A 14910-nucleotide genomic window follows, 5' to 3' on the forward strand; every position below is an offset into this window, starting at 1 on the left:
TTACTTTTGATGATTACAACTGACAACTAATGAAAACCCCAAATTCAGTATCTCAGAAAATTAGAATATTGTGACAAGGTTCAATATTGAAGACACCTGGTGCCACACTCTAATCAGCTAATTAACTCAAAACAAAAAAGGCCTTTAAATGGTCTCTCAGTCTTGTTCTGTAGGCTACACAATCATGGGAAAGACTGCTGACTTGACAGCTGTCCAAAAGACGACCACAAGGAGGGCAAGATACAAAAGGTCATTGCTAAAGAGGCTGGCTGTTCACAGAGCTCTGTGTCCAAGCACATTAATAGAGAGGCGAAAGGGAAGGAAAAGATGTGGTAGAAAAAAGTGTACAAGCAATAAGGGATAACCGCACCCTGGAGAGGATTGTGAAACAAAACCCATTCAAAAATGTGGGGGAGATTCACAAAGAGTGGACTGCAGCTGGAGTCAGTGCTTCAAGAACCACCACGCACAGACGTATGCAAGACATGGGTTTCAGCTGTCGCATTCCTTGTGTCAAGCCACTCCTGAACAAGACACAGCGTCAGAAGCGTCTCACCTGGGCTAAAGACAAAAAGGACTGGACTGCTGCTGAGTGGTCCAAAGTTATGTTCTCTGATGAAAGTCAATTTTGCATTTCCTTTGGAAATCAAGGTCCCAGAGTCTGGAGAAAGAGAGGAGAGGCACAGAATCCATGTTGCTTGAAGTCCAGTGTAGTTTCCACAGTCAGTGATGGTTTGGGGTGCCATGTCATCTGCTGGTGTTGGTCCACTGTGTTTTCTGAGGTCCAAGGTCAACGCAGCCGTCTACCAGGAAGTTTTAGAGCACTTCATGCTTCCTGCTGCTGACCAACTTTATGGAGATGCAGACTTCATTTTCCAACAGGACTTGGCACCTGCACACAGTGCCAAAGCTACCAGTACCTGGTTTAAGGACCATGGTATCCCTGTTCTTAATTGGCCAGCAAACTCGCCTGACCTTAACCCACCCTAATCTATGGGGTATTGTGAAGAGGATGATGCGATACGCCAGACCCAACAATGCAGAAGAGCTGAAGGCCATTATCAGAGCAACCTGGGCTCTCATAACACCTGAGCAGTGCCACAGACTCCATGCCACGCCGCATTGCTGCAGTAATTCAGGCAAAAGGAGCCCCAACTAAGTATTGAGTGCTGTACATGCTCATACGTTTCATGTTCATACTTTTCAGTTGGCCAACATTTCTAAAAATCCTTTTTTTGTATTGGTCTTAAGTAATATTCTAATTTTCTGAGATACTGAATTTGGGGTTTTCATTAGTTGTCAGTTATAATCATCAAAATTAAAAGAAATATACACTTGAAATATATCACTCTGTGTGTGATGAATGAATATAATATACAAATTTCACTTTTTGAATGGAATTACTGAAATAAATCAACTTTTTCATGATATTCTAATTATATGACCAGCACGTGTGTGTGTGTGTGTGTGTGTGTGTGTGTGTGTGTATATATATATCTATATATAAATCAGTGTTTCCTCTGTTATGCCCTCCACAGTAAAATTTCTGCCGCCACGGTATCAGAAATAGGACAGACACACAACAGGGTTTCCGCTATGTACACCGCGCACCGCCGCTCCTTCAGCTATTTATGAAAAGTAATAAAGTCGTAATTACACGACTGCAGAGCCGTCTGCTCTACTGAACTCAAGCGAACTGTCATCCGCTCTCTCTCCCCTTTAGGGTGAGCAACTGGAACAGTGACAGGACGTCATCACTCGCGAAGTCATGGCAACCAAATAAACAACAGGGCGTGTACTACTTGTCACTCAATCTTAGGCAAAGTGACAAACAGCGACAATGAAATCCGCACTCACGCGGGTCCCCTGAAATATGACAGCTACAGTTTATTGGAAAATAGCATCGTGGACACTGAATTTGATGAATTTACTGTTTATCAGACCCCAGATGAGACAAGAAGCTAACGTTAGTGAACGCTGTGGTCCCTCTGCCTTTGACTCCCCGCTGCAGGAGACGCTGTATTCCTCTGACACGTTGTATTAACACTTTTTAAAACCGTTTTCCAGGTTAGTGGGGGTGCATACCTGTAATAGTTTGTTGTCATGACCATAGTAGTGAACAGATGCCGATTTCTCAGTGCATGTTTATTTTACACTTATAGCCAAGTGGAACACAAGCCATACAAGTAATGTGCGTACATCTCACATTGCATCACATACTACGCTGACACTGTACCCCTACGCACGTCTCATTAACCTTGAGTGTATCAGTGCGCGGCACTATATACTACATCCCCCTTTCTTAACATGGATATTAACCTTCAACACTTGAATTGCTGACAAATCTGTATTGAACATCATGTGATGTACTAATAAACTCACATTAATATGAAGTTTGGTATTGTTCTTCTAATTTGTTAATACCTACAAGACACTGACTGAACAACATCTATCTTGTGTCAACTTCTGTAAAAGGCATGTTGAATAGACAACCTTTCTGCCAAAGATAGCATATTATAAGAGAACAATATTTCAGACTTCACACATTTCACCTATTCAAGAAGATCTGTTACCAAACAGTTATCATATTATATTAGAACGGATAACCAAACATTTCACATTTTAAAGCCACTTTTCTTGTCATGTCATTAAAATCTTTTAATCTCTTTTTAGTCTTACAAGATGTGGTCCCAAAGCTTGACATCTCTTACTCGAACTCTCAGTGTTGACCCATCTGAAAGTCTTTAAACCTCTCAGGTCTGACGACTCGTCTGCTCCTGGGGTGAGTTGGATTCAGTGTGGATGAAGGCTGAGAGTCTATACTCTCTGCTGCACTTGTACCTGATGAGTCTGGCAAGTCCTCATCCACGAAGTCTGTATCAGAGGTCGCCTGAGTGCAGACTGGCGTTATCCTCAGATGGCGCCTGTAGTGCTGCCCAGATGAGGATACAATGTTGTAGGAACGAGGTTCGCTTCTCTCCACTGTCACCACAGCTGGACGCCAGCCCTGTGCAGTCTCCATGTGCACAGTGGCGCCAGGGCTCAGTTCAGGAAGCTGCTTTGTACCTCTGTTGTAGTACTGTCACTGTCTTTTCTGTAGGTCTTGGAGAACAGAGTGTGCAGGCTGGAGAATGGAGCTGGAGCTTGGTAGAGTGCTCCTCAGCACCCTGCCCATGAGTATCTGAGCAGGAGAATATTCCATACCTGTGACAGGTGTGTTCCTCAGGGTGAGAAGTGCAAGAAGAGGATCTGTTCCTGTTTGTTGTGCCTTCTTAATCACCTGCTTCACAGTTTTTACAGTTCTCTCTGCTAAGCCATTAGACTGTGCATAGCCTGGGCTAGAGTGAGTGAGTTGTATGCCCCATGCTGTTGCAAAGTAACAGCATGGTAGTAGTAGTAGTAGTTGTATGCATTTCATGACTTGCAAATGGAACGTGGTCACACACAATCTCTTTTAGAATTCCTAGTCTGGAAAACACTGATTTCATTTTCCTGATGATGGTGTGTGATGACTTGTCCCTAATGTTCAGTACCTCTGGGTACTTTGAGAAATAGTCCACTGTCAAGAGATATGACTGACCTTGAATTTCAAAGATGTCTGCTCCCAACTTGAGCCATGGGAGCTCAGGTATATCGTGTGAGATCAACGGCTCTCTCTGGTTTCTTGGCTGGAACTGTTGACATGCGCTGCAGGCTTCAATCATTTGTTCGATGTCTCTCGTCATTCCTGGCCAGTAAAAGTGTTTTCTGGCTAGTGCCTTTGTACTTTGCATTCCGCCACATGTAGCTTATGCAGCATTTCTTGTTTAAGCACGCTTGGAATGATTATTCTGTCACCAGCAAACAATATGCCGTCTCTCATTGACACAGTGTGTCTGATAGGCCAGTATTGTGCCATACAAATATCCATGTGTTTCTTGTGATGTGGCCAGCCATGTCTGTGCCTGCTTTGCAGGAGCTGTAGGGTTTCATCTTTCTGTTTCACCCTTTTCTAGAGATACTGTGCTGAGAGCCTCCGTGGGCTCCAAAGTGTAGATCACTTTCTCTTCAGCCATGTCATCCTCTATTGTGTCTTGTTCTTGTATGGCAGCTCGGGACAGTGTGTCTGCAATCAGCAGCTCGTTACCTGGCTTGTAGAAGACATTTAGGTCATTTCTCTGCAGTTGGAGTAACATCCTCTGTAGCCTGGACGGAGCTGTGCCCAGTGGCTTTTTTAGGATGTTCTCCAGTGGTTTATGGTCTGATTGAACATTAACTCTCACGCCGTAAGCGTATTGATGAAACTTTCTGACAGCGAACACAATGGCCAATAGCTCCTTCTCTATTTGTGCATAATTCCTCTCAGGCTCAGTCAGCACTCTCGATGCATAGGCTATTGGGTGTCCCTCTTGTAGCAGACATGCTCCTAGACCGTCCTTAGATGCATCGGCCTGTATGACAAGCTGTTTCTTTGGATCAAAGAACTTGAGCACTGGTGCATTTGTGAGGGCCACTTTGAGCTTCTTAATGGCTTCATCGTGTTCGAGTTGCCGCAGCCATACCAGGGTTTACGCAGCAGCTGTCTCAAAGGTGCTGTGAGGGTGGCCTCACCTGGAATGTATTGTGCGAGGTATTTTATCATGCCCAACATTCGCTGTAGTCCTACTTTATCGGTAGGTGGCGGCATTGCTGTGATGGCTTTAATTTCTGCTTTGTCTGCCTTCACCCCTTCTGCAGTGACATGTCCCATGTATTTAACACTGTCCTCTTTAAACTGTATTTTGTCTTTATTGATTTTCATTTGCTTCTTTTGCTCTGGCCAACACTTTCTGTAGTATCTCGTCGTGTTTCGTCTCTGTAGAAGCCGCAATAATCATATCATCGGCAGTGATATGAACTCCTTCAATGTCTCTGAAGCTTTCACAGTTGCATTGCTGGAAGACCTCGCTTGCAGATTTGATTCCAAAAGGTAGGCGCTTGAATCTGTATCTCCCCCATGGGGTGTTGAAAGTGCAAAGCAGCGATGATGTTTTGTCCGGCTTCACCTGCCAGTAACCATCTTTCTCATCAAGCACAGAAAATATTGTATACTGTATACTATATATATATATATATATATGACGAGGTGCTACCAAACACTGAACAAGACATTTTTAGGCGAACAAAATGTTCCAATTAACTTTGATGAAGTGAAAACACAGTGAGAGGATCCGAAGTTTAAAATGAAAACATGGACAACACCCAAAAACAAGTTCACAGTTATTTTAATAGACACATTAAAATACACGACACACACCTGATTGACAGGTCGGCATGTAGGCTATGGCTCAGGTGGTAGAGCGGTCGTCTACCAATTGGAAGGTCGGTGGTTTGATGCCTTGCAGTCCCATGTCGAAGTGCCCTTGGGCAAGACACTGAACCCCGAATTGCTCCCGATGCTGTGTCATGAGTGTGAATAGCGTGTAACTTTTTGATATTAATAAATGTCCGTTAAATTCAAGCCATTGCCAAATGAGTTGCTTCAAAGCTAATTAAGACTATCAGCTCCACACGACTCTCTCTGTATTTCTCAGTATAGCTATGTTCAGAAGATTGTGTCGTCCGGTGACTTTCCTGCACAGAAGTTCGAGTGAAGATAATTACCTCTTCTGAAGAGTCCATCATGTTTTCTTAAAGGAGAATTCTGGTCAATTTCAACCCGTAGGTCTGTTGTTTGTAAATTTTTGTAAAAAGTTTGTAAAAACAAAAACAATTGGTGTTGCCTAAACCGTGTTACCCTCCTGCTAGCGTTAGCACCCAGGAGGCTGAAACCGGGCAAGTTTTAAACGTGCTTTTAGCCTCTTAACAGACTTAGACTTAGACTTCTCTTTATTGATCCTTTTGGGATGACTCCCGCAAGGAAATTAGATTTCCAGCAGCAGATTTCAGCAGCTTACAAAACACTTGTATAGAAAATAAAGAGGTATAAAAAAATACAGTATAGAAAATACAGTATAAGAATAACAATAACAATAAAACTTTTAGCTAAATATAGGAAGTAAACAAAAAGTAAACAAACAGTAAAAGAACAATTAACTACAGATAAATAAAGATAAATATATATATATATAGGACTGTGTATGGCATTATGTTATTATACAGTGAATAAATTAGCAGTTAAGAGCAGTTAGAGTGTCCAGGTATGTATGTGAGTAGATTATTAAGTAATTGCATAGTGAATGAGTGAGTGGCTACCACTCCTTCCCTTCCTTCCTGTTCTGTTCTGTCCTCTTTACCCTGTTTCCTCCTCCCCCCGAGTGAGGAGTTATAGAGTATGATGGCATGAGGGACAAAGGACATGTTTGAAATGTCATTACAAGTGCCTACCCATGTGAAGTGATTCCTGATAATCCTCCGTGTTTTCCTTGGCTACTAGCAACTGCATGATGGAGGACTGTGGGCGTGTGCACGATCACGGAAGGCTCATATCATGTGAACGCGCCGACAGTGTTGTTGTCATTACTTGCAATTCCTCATGGGGGCGGAAATTACAGACAGAAACTACGCACTATAGCTTTAATGTAAAGATTAAGACTGGGTTGTCTTATTTCAGTCTGTGGGTTGGTAAGTGCTCCAGATACCAAAATGTATGTGCACAAGTACTAAAAATGTGAGTTTTTCATGATATGTCCCCTTTAAACTCCCAAATGTTTTGTGTTATGTACAGGTTTTGAGATATCTGTCTCTTAGATTTTTTTCATGACCCAAATACAATGAAGGTTAATGGAATATTGTGTGGTGTTCACAGCATGTAAAACTTGTACCATTGTAACTGGTTTCTACCAAAGATATGGTGGCTTCAAAAACTGTTGACAGTAGTGGTGTCACGATACCAAAAATTCAGTAGTCGGTGCCAATACCAGTAAAATAACACGATTCTCGATGCCGATTTCGATACCACGGTAAAAAAAATATTTAAGATTCCATGACTTTAACTTGAAACTGAACTTCTTTATTAAAATATTTGAAAATATCAAAATGGCATAACAAGACATACAAATCATGTGCAATAGAGCATACTGCATAATATGATAAGTGCAATGAACAACTAGTGTCCTCAGACACATTCCAGTCTTGCAGGCATCTTTTCAAAAGGTACTGTGCAAAAACAACAACAGTGTTTCTAACAGTTGCATGACGAGAGACGTTACAAACCCCGGGTAAATATAGAGTCCAAAAGGACGCCGAGAATTATTTCCTTCTTAACAGGTAGCTAAGCATTAGCTTCAGGCTAATTTATCACGGCTACAAGGGACAGGCATTTTGTCATTTCAACATTCGTGTACTCACATTGAATTATATAGCTAGAGTACCCGAGTTGGTTACTCGCAAAAACAATTGAGACACTGCCAGTAAAGTGTTCCCGACTGGTCCTGGCTAACCGTGGCTAATGCCACCATGCTAACCCTGCTAACTGCTAATGCTACCGTAGGAGCAGGCAAGCGAGCCACGGCTCTTTACAACGTGTAGCCTGTTCAGCGGCCGTAGCCGACAACGGTGAGTTATTTGAAGCCAAGCGAGGGGGGCTGTAGCTAAATCGTAAAGAGAGGACCATGAGTTTGCAGTGAACATGCCGTTTTTTAGGTCGGGTAGAGTTGACTCTCGTATGTACCGGAAGTAGAAAGACGTGACTTCGGCCACTTCTTCGTGACGTCCTTCTTCTGAATCGATCGACTGGAACACTCTGAAGCGCATACTGCCCCCATCAGTTCCAGAAGAGGCGCAGCACCGATGCTGCTAACACTTGCATCGTCGCAAACGGTGCCTAAGATGCTTCAAAGAAATGGGCATCGTCAGTGTTTTGTAATTTTAGAACCGGAAGGTATCAGTAGTATCGGTTCTCGTGACATCCCTAGTTGACAGTGTGTTCTTTTCAGAGTAGGGACACTTTCTGGAGAGATATTGCAGCAGAGGTTTTTGTGAGCACCACCAACTTTCACTTACAAAACCCTTCCACTTACATGTCATTGTGGTGGAGGCTGAAATCTCAGAGAAAGATATCTCAAAACATGGATAAATAATCATTTCCGTTGATTATGTGTGTCACATAATGTTCTATTTGTGTATTGCCCAGGCTATCCAGAGACAACTGGAGGAGGTTTCAGAGAAACAGAGAGATCTGGAGGAGAGAGGAGTGGCTATAGAAAAAATCATAAGAGGAGAAACAGGTGCTGAACAATATTCCCACACACAGACCAGTACCTTACAAAAGGTCTTTGAGCCTGAACAAGACATCCCAAAGCTACTTTTAATGACAGAACTCTGAACCATAACACCTTGGTTTAATCTAAGTCTACAATACAATAGAATTTCACTGTGAAGCCTTATTCTTTTTTTTTTATTGCTGTGCCCATACTTTTCAGACCAAAAAAAGCATTGCCTTGTAATTAGGGCTGTCAATCGATTAAAAAATGTAATCTAATTAATTACATTCTCTGTGATTAATTAATTGAAATTAATCGCATACATAATTAACGGTGCCTGAACCGATACTTTTTAAGAAAGGAAAAAAAGAAAAGGGGAAAAAAAAGGGTACTAAACATTGACATTAAAGAACGGCTTGTTTATTGCTAAGGCCATATGGTCAAAATGAAATGTTTAATAATAATGTATAACAATAACTTATTTCACTAGTAAATTGCTGTTAAACAACAAAAACAACCAACAGATGGTAAAGGACATTTACAATAACTTCAAATGCACCACGAGGCTGTAGTTTACCAGTTTCATTGAACGCACCATCTGTGTTGTTTCTCCGACGGCAGCTACAGATTGTAACATACCGGTGTTGAATCCTCTACAGTGAAACACAGTCAAACTTTACACCGTTTAGCGTTAGCTGTCAGCATTGTAACCGTGTTTATCCAGCTACTAGCTAGCGGTAGGCTAACGTTAGCTGCTGTCGAGTATAGTGTTAACTAGCGTCACGTGCAGCGGTGTTTGTGTTGCCTGTATCGTCTTCAGAGCATCAGAGAGAAGCGCAGACATATCAGTGGCACCAGATTTTGGTAGCCAGGGTTGACAGGAAGAAGATTTTTACAAGTAAATGTTCCAATTAATAATCCAGGCAGCACATTCTCGTCTCCCTCCTTCATTTTACAGTCGAATGGTGGCTAGAACGGCTCCGGGTCAAATGTCAATATGGAATGGATTAATCTGGTTATTTTTTTTAACGCGTTATTTTTTCTCAGATTAATTAATCGAAATGAACGCATTATTTTGACAGCCCTACTTGTAATACTACTGACTGTTAATGTGTGTACTCTCAATAGACAGTGACAATTGCGACAAAGCAGATGGCCTGTGTGTGTTTGGGATTAAGGTTTCATTCCAGTTTTTTTGTAATGGCTTTATGTAATAAAAATAAAATTCTGAAACCTTTTTTCTTTTTCTTCTTCAACCTGCCTCCGTCCTTCCCTCCCATCCCTGCTTTGTTCATCCCCACCGATCTCCCTCTCTTCTTCCTCCCTCTATGCTTCCTCACTTTTGCCCTCCCAGAATCATCTCAGACAGATGACGAGGCCCAGCTCTATCAGTCCTGGTTTAAACTTGTTCTGGAGAAGAACAAATTGGCCCGCTATGAGTCTGAACTCATGATCTTGTAAGTAACTGCATCACAAGACACATGGCTAATTATTGACTTGTAAAGGAAAACATCAATTGTTAGTATTGTTGCAATTCCTATTTCTTACCAGTAGAGGACATCAAATGTCCTGCTCTCTTTCTTAGCGCTCAGGAGCTTGAACTGGAGGACACACAGAGCCAACTGCAGCAGGATCTACGACACAGGATGGCAATAGAAGGTAAGGGATGAACAGACACAAACACACAATCTGATAGTCAGACATAATAGTACATAAATGTCTTGCTGCTACCTTCCTCCACTCTCTTCAACCTCATTTCAGATACAAAGAAGAGTGCCTCTGAGCTGCAGGAAGAGCAGGAGATCCTGTCAGAGATCATGAGGACAGTGGAGAAACGAGACATGTTGGTCTCTATACTAGAGGAGCAAAGGCTGAAGGAGAGGGCTGAGGATAGGGACTTGGAGAGCCTTGTGCTGTCCAAGGGCTACGAGTTTCACTGGGCCCAGGCCGATGAAAGCTGGGGGCAGGAGAAGCTGGAGTGAAGGTTGAATGTTGAGCATCTCAGTGGTAAAGAGCAGGATAGATAGTAAAGGGTAGAAAAGTACTGTAAGGCTCTACATAACACTTTTTTTTATAAAAAGGGTGCATTTTTACCATTCTAGTTTGTATCTAGCCTATTATCATCTACAAATCTAGCTAATGTGGTGAGGATGGGAATGTAATGAAATCATCTAGTCTCATTTTGTGCCGGTATGCTGAGCTCAGAATCTGGGGAAAATTGAAATGGAACTTGAGCTAATCATTTTGGCACATAAACCAGCTGGCTTGTTTTACATTTGTGTCATAAATCGAGAGATGTGCTTTATGTAATTCACTGTTAGTCACTTTGTAGCGCGTGTGTGTGTGTGTGTGTGTGTGTGTGTGTGTGTGTGTGTGTATTTTAATATTGTTATTTTTTCACTTTGTGCTGGAATGCTGTCAAATAAATATTAAATTGGATTTACACCCAGACAACATTGAACACAAATGTAATCCTAACCACATATTTGTAGCCAGCTGGTGAGATGTACCTCGTCTAGGTGGCTAAAAATTTCACCTTTTTACTCCATTGTGACTCAAGTTGGCACATAATTCAAAACTGAATCACAGGGCAGAAAACTGCATCTGCACAGGTTGAAACTTTCATGCATGTTGCACATCTGGCCACACCCTAGTCAATGATGTCACAACCCTTGTCTTGCATTAGCTGTCAAGGCAAACAACTTTCTGTGGCATCACAGATTGGGTGTGGCCAGATATGTGACATGCCTAAAAGTGTTGATACTTTTTGTAATTCAGAGTAGATTTACCCTGTGACTAACTACTGTCATGTTAAACTGTGATTGTTTCATTTGCTGGTTTAAACCTAGTGTGTGGGCTGTGAGTCAAAATAAATATTGTGTTTACATGAGTTTTAGTAAAAAGTAAAAAGATCCACACTTCTTATTTAGTCCCTGTGCTTTAAATATTAAGTTTGTTTACATGTGAATTAACACTAAATTCAGAATAAGTTATATATTCATGCTAAAAACTGTGTTATGTTTGTATATGTTTTAATGTTATTCTGCTTTAAGTCTTTTAAATGGAGAACAAAAGGATACAAATTAAAGCTGCAAGCAGCGTTGGACGGGCCCTCGCGATTCTGCGTGCGTTACTGGCGGACGCCGCTCCTTGCGACCGTGCATTTGCGCAGCACTCAGACACTGCAAATCATCAGCAATGAAAAGGGAACTCCCTGCTGAGTTCAATGATACCTCACACAATACTCTACGTCATACAGTTCATTAGCTGTGAAAGGGGGCTTGGCCAAACCTTTACCAATAAAAAAGGAAGTGTCTGCTGAGTTCATTAATGCCTCACATAAGGGTGTACATCAAACGGATCATAAGTTATAAAAAGGGGTGTGGCTAAAGCATAGGGGGGCGGGTCAAACATCACCAATCAAAAATAAACTGCTGAGTTCAATGATACCTCACACAAGACTACCTTAAATAGGTCACCAGTTATGAAAGGGGGCGTGGTTTAAGCATAGGAGGTGGGCCAAACCACCAATGAAGAAGGTACTCTCTGCTGAGTTCAATGATACCTCACACAAGGGTCTACCTTAAACGGTTCAAATGTTATGAAAGGGGGCATGGCTTACGCGTAGGGGGCGGGTCCAACCATCACCAATGAAGAAGGAATTCTGCTGTGTTTAATGACACCTCACACAAGACTCAACCTTAAATGGTTCAAATGTTATGAAAGGGGGCGTGGTCTGTGTAAGTGGGCGTGGTTAATGTATAGGGGGCGGCTCAGTATCACATGTAGACCATACATAATGTAAATCGGATGATGTTTGTCATATAAAGCTGATTTCCTGTTGCCAGCGGGGGGCGCTATGACCAAAAGTCAATTTTGGCCTATAGATGTCCTTAGGCCTGGACCCTTGTCAATTGTGAGAAATTTCGTGTACACTAAAGTTACAACAACTTCTTCGTTCATCGATAAATGCTCAAAATGGCCCCCACGCTACGCCCACACGTTGGACGAAAAGTTTTGCTTTTAATAACTTTTCACCATTAAGGTCTTTAGATGACACAGACCGAATTTGAAGTTGATCCGATGAAATCTCTAGGAGGAGTTCGTTAAAGTACGACGTGGAAATGGCCAAAATCGCACTAATTTCAAACTTTCAATTAAAAATGGCGGACTTCCTGTTGGGTTTAGGGTATGGCTCCCATGAGCTTTTTTGTACGTCTTCACATGCTACATATGTGTACCACGTTTCGTTAATCTACGTTAAATGTACTGCAGGGGCTCAATTTTTTAAGTTTTGTAGGGGGTGCTAGCGAGCCATTTTTGTGCGCCTATTCCCGAAAGCAAAAATTCATTTGCCGGAAGAATAATAATTCCTTCAGTTTCAATAGGGCCTTCGCCGCTGTCTGCGCTCGGGCCCTAATAATAATTCCTTCAGTTTCAATAGGGCCTTCGCCGCTGTCGACACTCGGGCCCTAATAAATTAAAAATCTTGACTACTGTTATAGGCATGGCTAGGGGGGCAGAAAATATACAGAAGCCAGACCACAGTGTAATAATTTGTATCTGTCTGTGGACTGATGATGGATGGGTCCCCACCCCATCATGTCTCTCTCTGGTGCAGAAAGGATGGAACCGCCACACAGAACTTGCTCTTGCTCTGGTTCTCTCTTATATCTGGAGCTGGTATAAAAATCAACAGTACACAGTCTCCATCGACAGTGTAATATGCTACTGCACGCATTCAGATCTCCAGCTTGAATGTATTTCCTACATGACTTCCACAACGGACTAATACAAAATGCATTGCGGGCTGCTTATGTTTTTGTGGCATGTCGGTGTATGCATTTGCTTTGGACCCACTGTGAGACTTATACCTTTAAAACTATCGGGGTGGACTGAAATATAAAAAATCCAGTATAATATGCCATGCTATTTATACTTGACCTAGTAATCAGACATTTACTTGGTATAATAACCCAAGAGTAGCTAACTGACAGGGATTTTATCTTGTGGTGTGTGTCGTTTAATTGCATGCTATGTTTGGGACTATCCGGTCTCCTATGCTCGCTTCTCTTGGCTTTGGGGAGAAGGAGGACGCTGGATGTGGCCCCGAGTGTCCGCTGGGGCATATGGATATCCCTTGATTAAAGGGTAGAACACTGGAAAAGGCTCTTACACTGATAGACACACTTTTGAGAGAAACAAGGCTAACTTTATAATAAAGAGTTATTCTTTGGAAGTTCTGTCTGTATTTCCACTTAAATGTGCACTTATTTAAAGCTACATTGTGTAAGAATTTCTCCCATCCAGCGGTGAAATTGTATATAACAACCAAATGAATATTACTTTCTAGCCCCTCCCATTCCGAGCGCATTTTAACTTCTACGGTGGCCGTATTATTCCAAGAAGTATGACTTCGTCTGCGAGTATTTCTTCCAGTGTAATAATAGTTTTACGTTATTTTGGTACCATTTCATTGCTAACATCAGCTATCAGGTTCCCAAACATATGCAAGCTAATGTTAATAAAGTATCAGTGCTATCGTTATTCTGTATATTGTACGAGATTAATAGTGTAAGGCAATGTTTACAGCGTAGGAGTGAAGCAACAGAGGTTTTTGTTTTTAATATATTTCTCTGAGCAGTATGGACAATCATGTCAATGAAACCGAAATTAGCTCTTAGTATCGCCATCGTTTACACACAGCTGTTCTAGCTGTAGCTAGTCTGTGTTACAACTCCATTACGTGAGTTGTCTGCCAGGGAAATCACGACACATATGATTAGACAATCCTTTTTCAACATTGACGCGAGGAAAAGTATCCTAGACGTCGTTCTAGCGTTGTGCACAACCATGCTATAGTTGGTCAAGCAACTATAAAACTTTGAATTTACACAAATAGGCAGAATTACCTTTTGAGAGAAAAGATCTGACGCAAACCAAAGGGGAATCGCCACTACAGCCTAAAACAGGCAACACTTATATTCTCTTCAGACCACGACAAAATACCTCCCAAGAAGAGAACAAACACCTTTACCACCCTTAGCTGCAAAACGTGGTACGTCTCCCAAAATCTAAGCTCCAAAGAAAACCTGGCCAAACACGCACCAGGACCAAATCCACTAATCTGCACATACTTAAAAAAAAATGTACTTTATTAAATCAAATTAACGACGGTGCGGGACACATTGCACAAACTAGGGCGACGGTCAGGGCCTTAAAGACACAGAGGAGAGTCGCTGCACTTTGTCATAGCATGGCCACTGCTGCTGTAAACGACCTAAACAACAGAGACGGGACTTTATGGTACGTTCAAGTCCTGCTCTGTAAACTTGTGTTGCATTCCATGTTGTTGTAAATTACCCTTCTGCCATCTAGTGTTTCTTCTTTTAGTTGTAATGACTGTAATGACTAAAAAAGTTGTTATAAGTTACTGTTATTGCATTTTAAATAAATAATTTACATTTGACCATATGGCCTTAGCAATAAAAAATTGCCATGCTTTAATCTTTATTAATTCTTTGTTATTTAATCACTTTTAAGGACACATCTGTTGTTTTGCACAGTTTATATAAAGGAAAACGTTTTCCGTAATTTTTCTGCAGCTCATTCTGTTCAAACAATTGTGAGAAAATCGTATTGTGAACTTAAAATCGTGAATTGTATCAGAGAATTTCTAATAAGGGGAGAACTTCCACACTCTCGATACATCTGGCTTCTGAACTGGTTGCAGTTCCACTCTGGTTCC

General features: G+C 41.7%; 1 protein-coding gene across 1 annotated transcript in view; it reads left to right on the forward strand.

Moving 5' to 3' along the window:
* The window catches only part of LOC144522549 (F-actin-monooxygenase mical2b-like), a 93617-nt gene extending 82542 nt beyond the window's left edge, over nt 1-11075 (forward strand). The window contains 4 exon segments of the mRNA XM_078257719.1: nt 8093-8186; nt 9517-9619; nt 9748-9821; nt 9924-11075. Of these exon segments, the coding sequence (XP_078113845.1) occupies nt 8093-8186; nt 9517-9619; nt 9748-9821; nt 9924-10144 (492 nt within the window). The 3' untranslated portion in view covers nt 10145-11075.
* The last annotated feature ends 3835 nt before the right edge of the window (nt 11076-14910 follow it).

Source organism: Sander vitreus, chromosome 8, assembly GCF_031162955.1.
Source record: "Sander vitreus isolate 19-12246 chromosome 8, sanVit1, whole genome shotgun sequence".
Taxonomy (NCBI): Eukaryota; Metazoa; Chordata; class Actinopteri; order Perciformes; family Percidae; genus Sander; species Sander vitreus.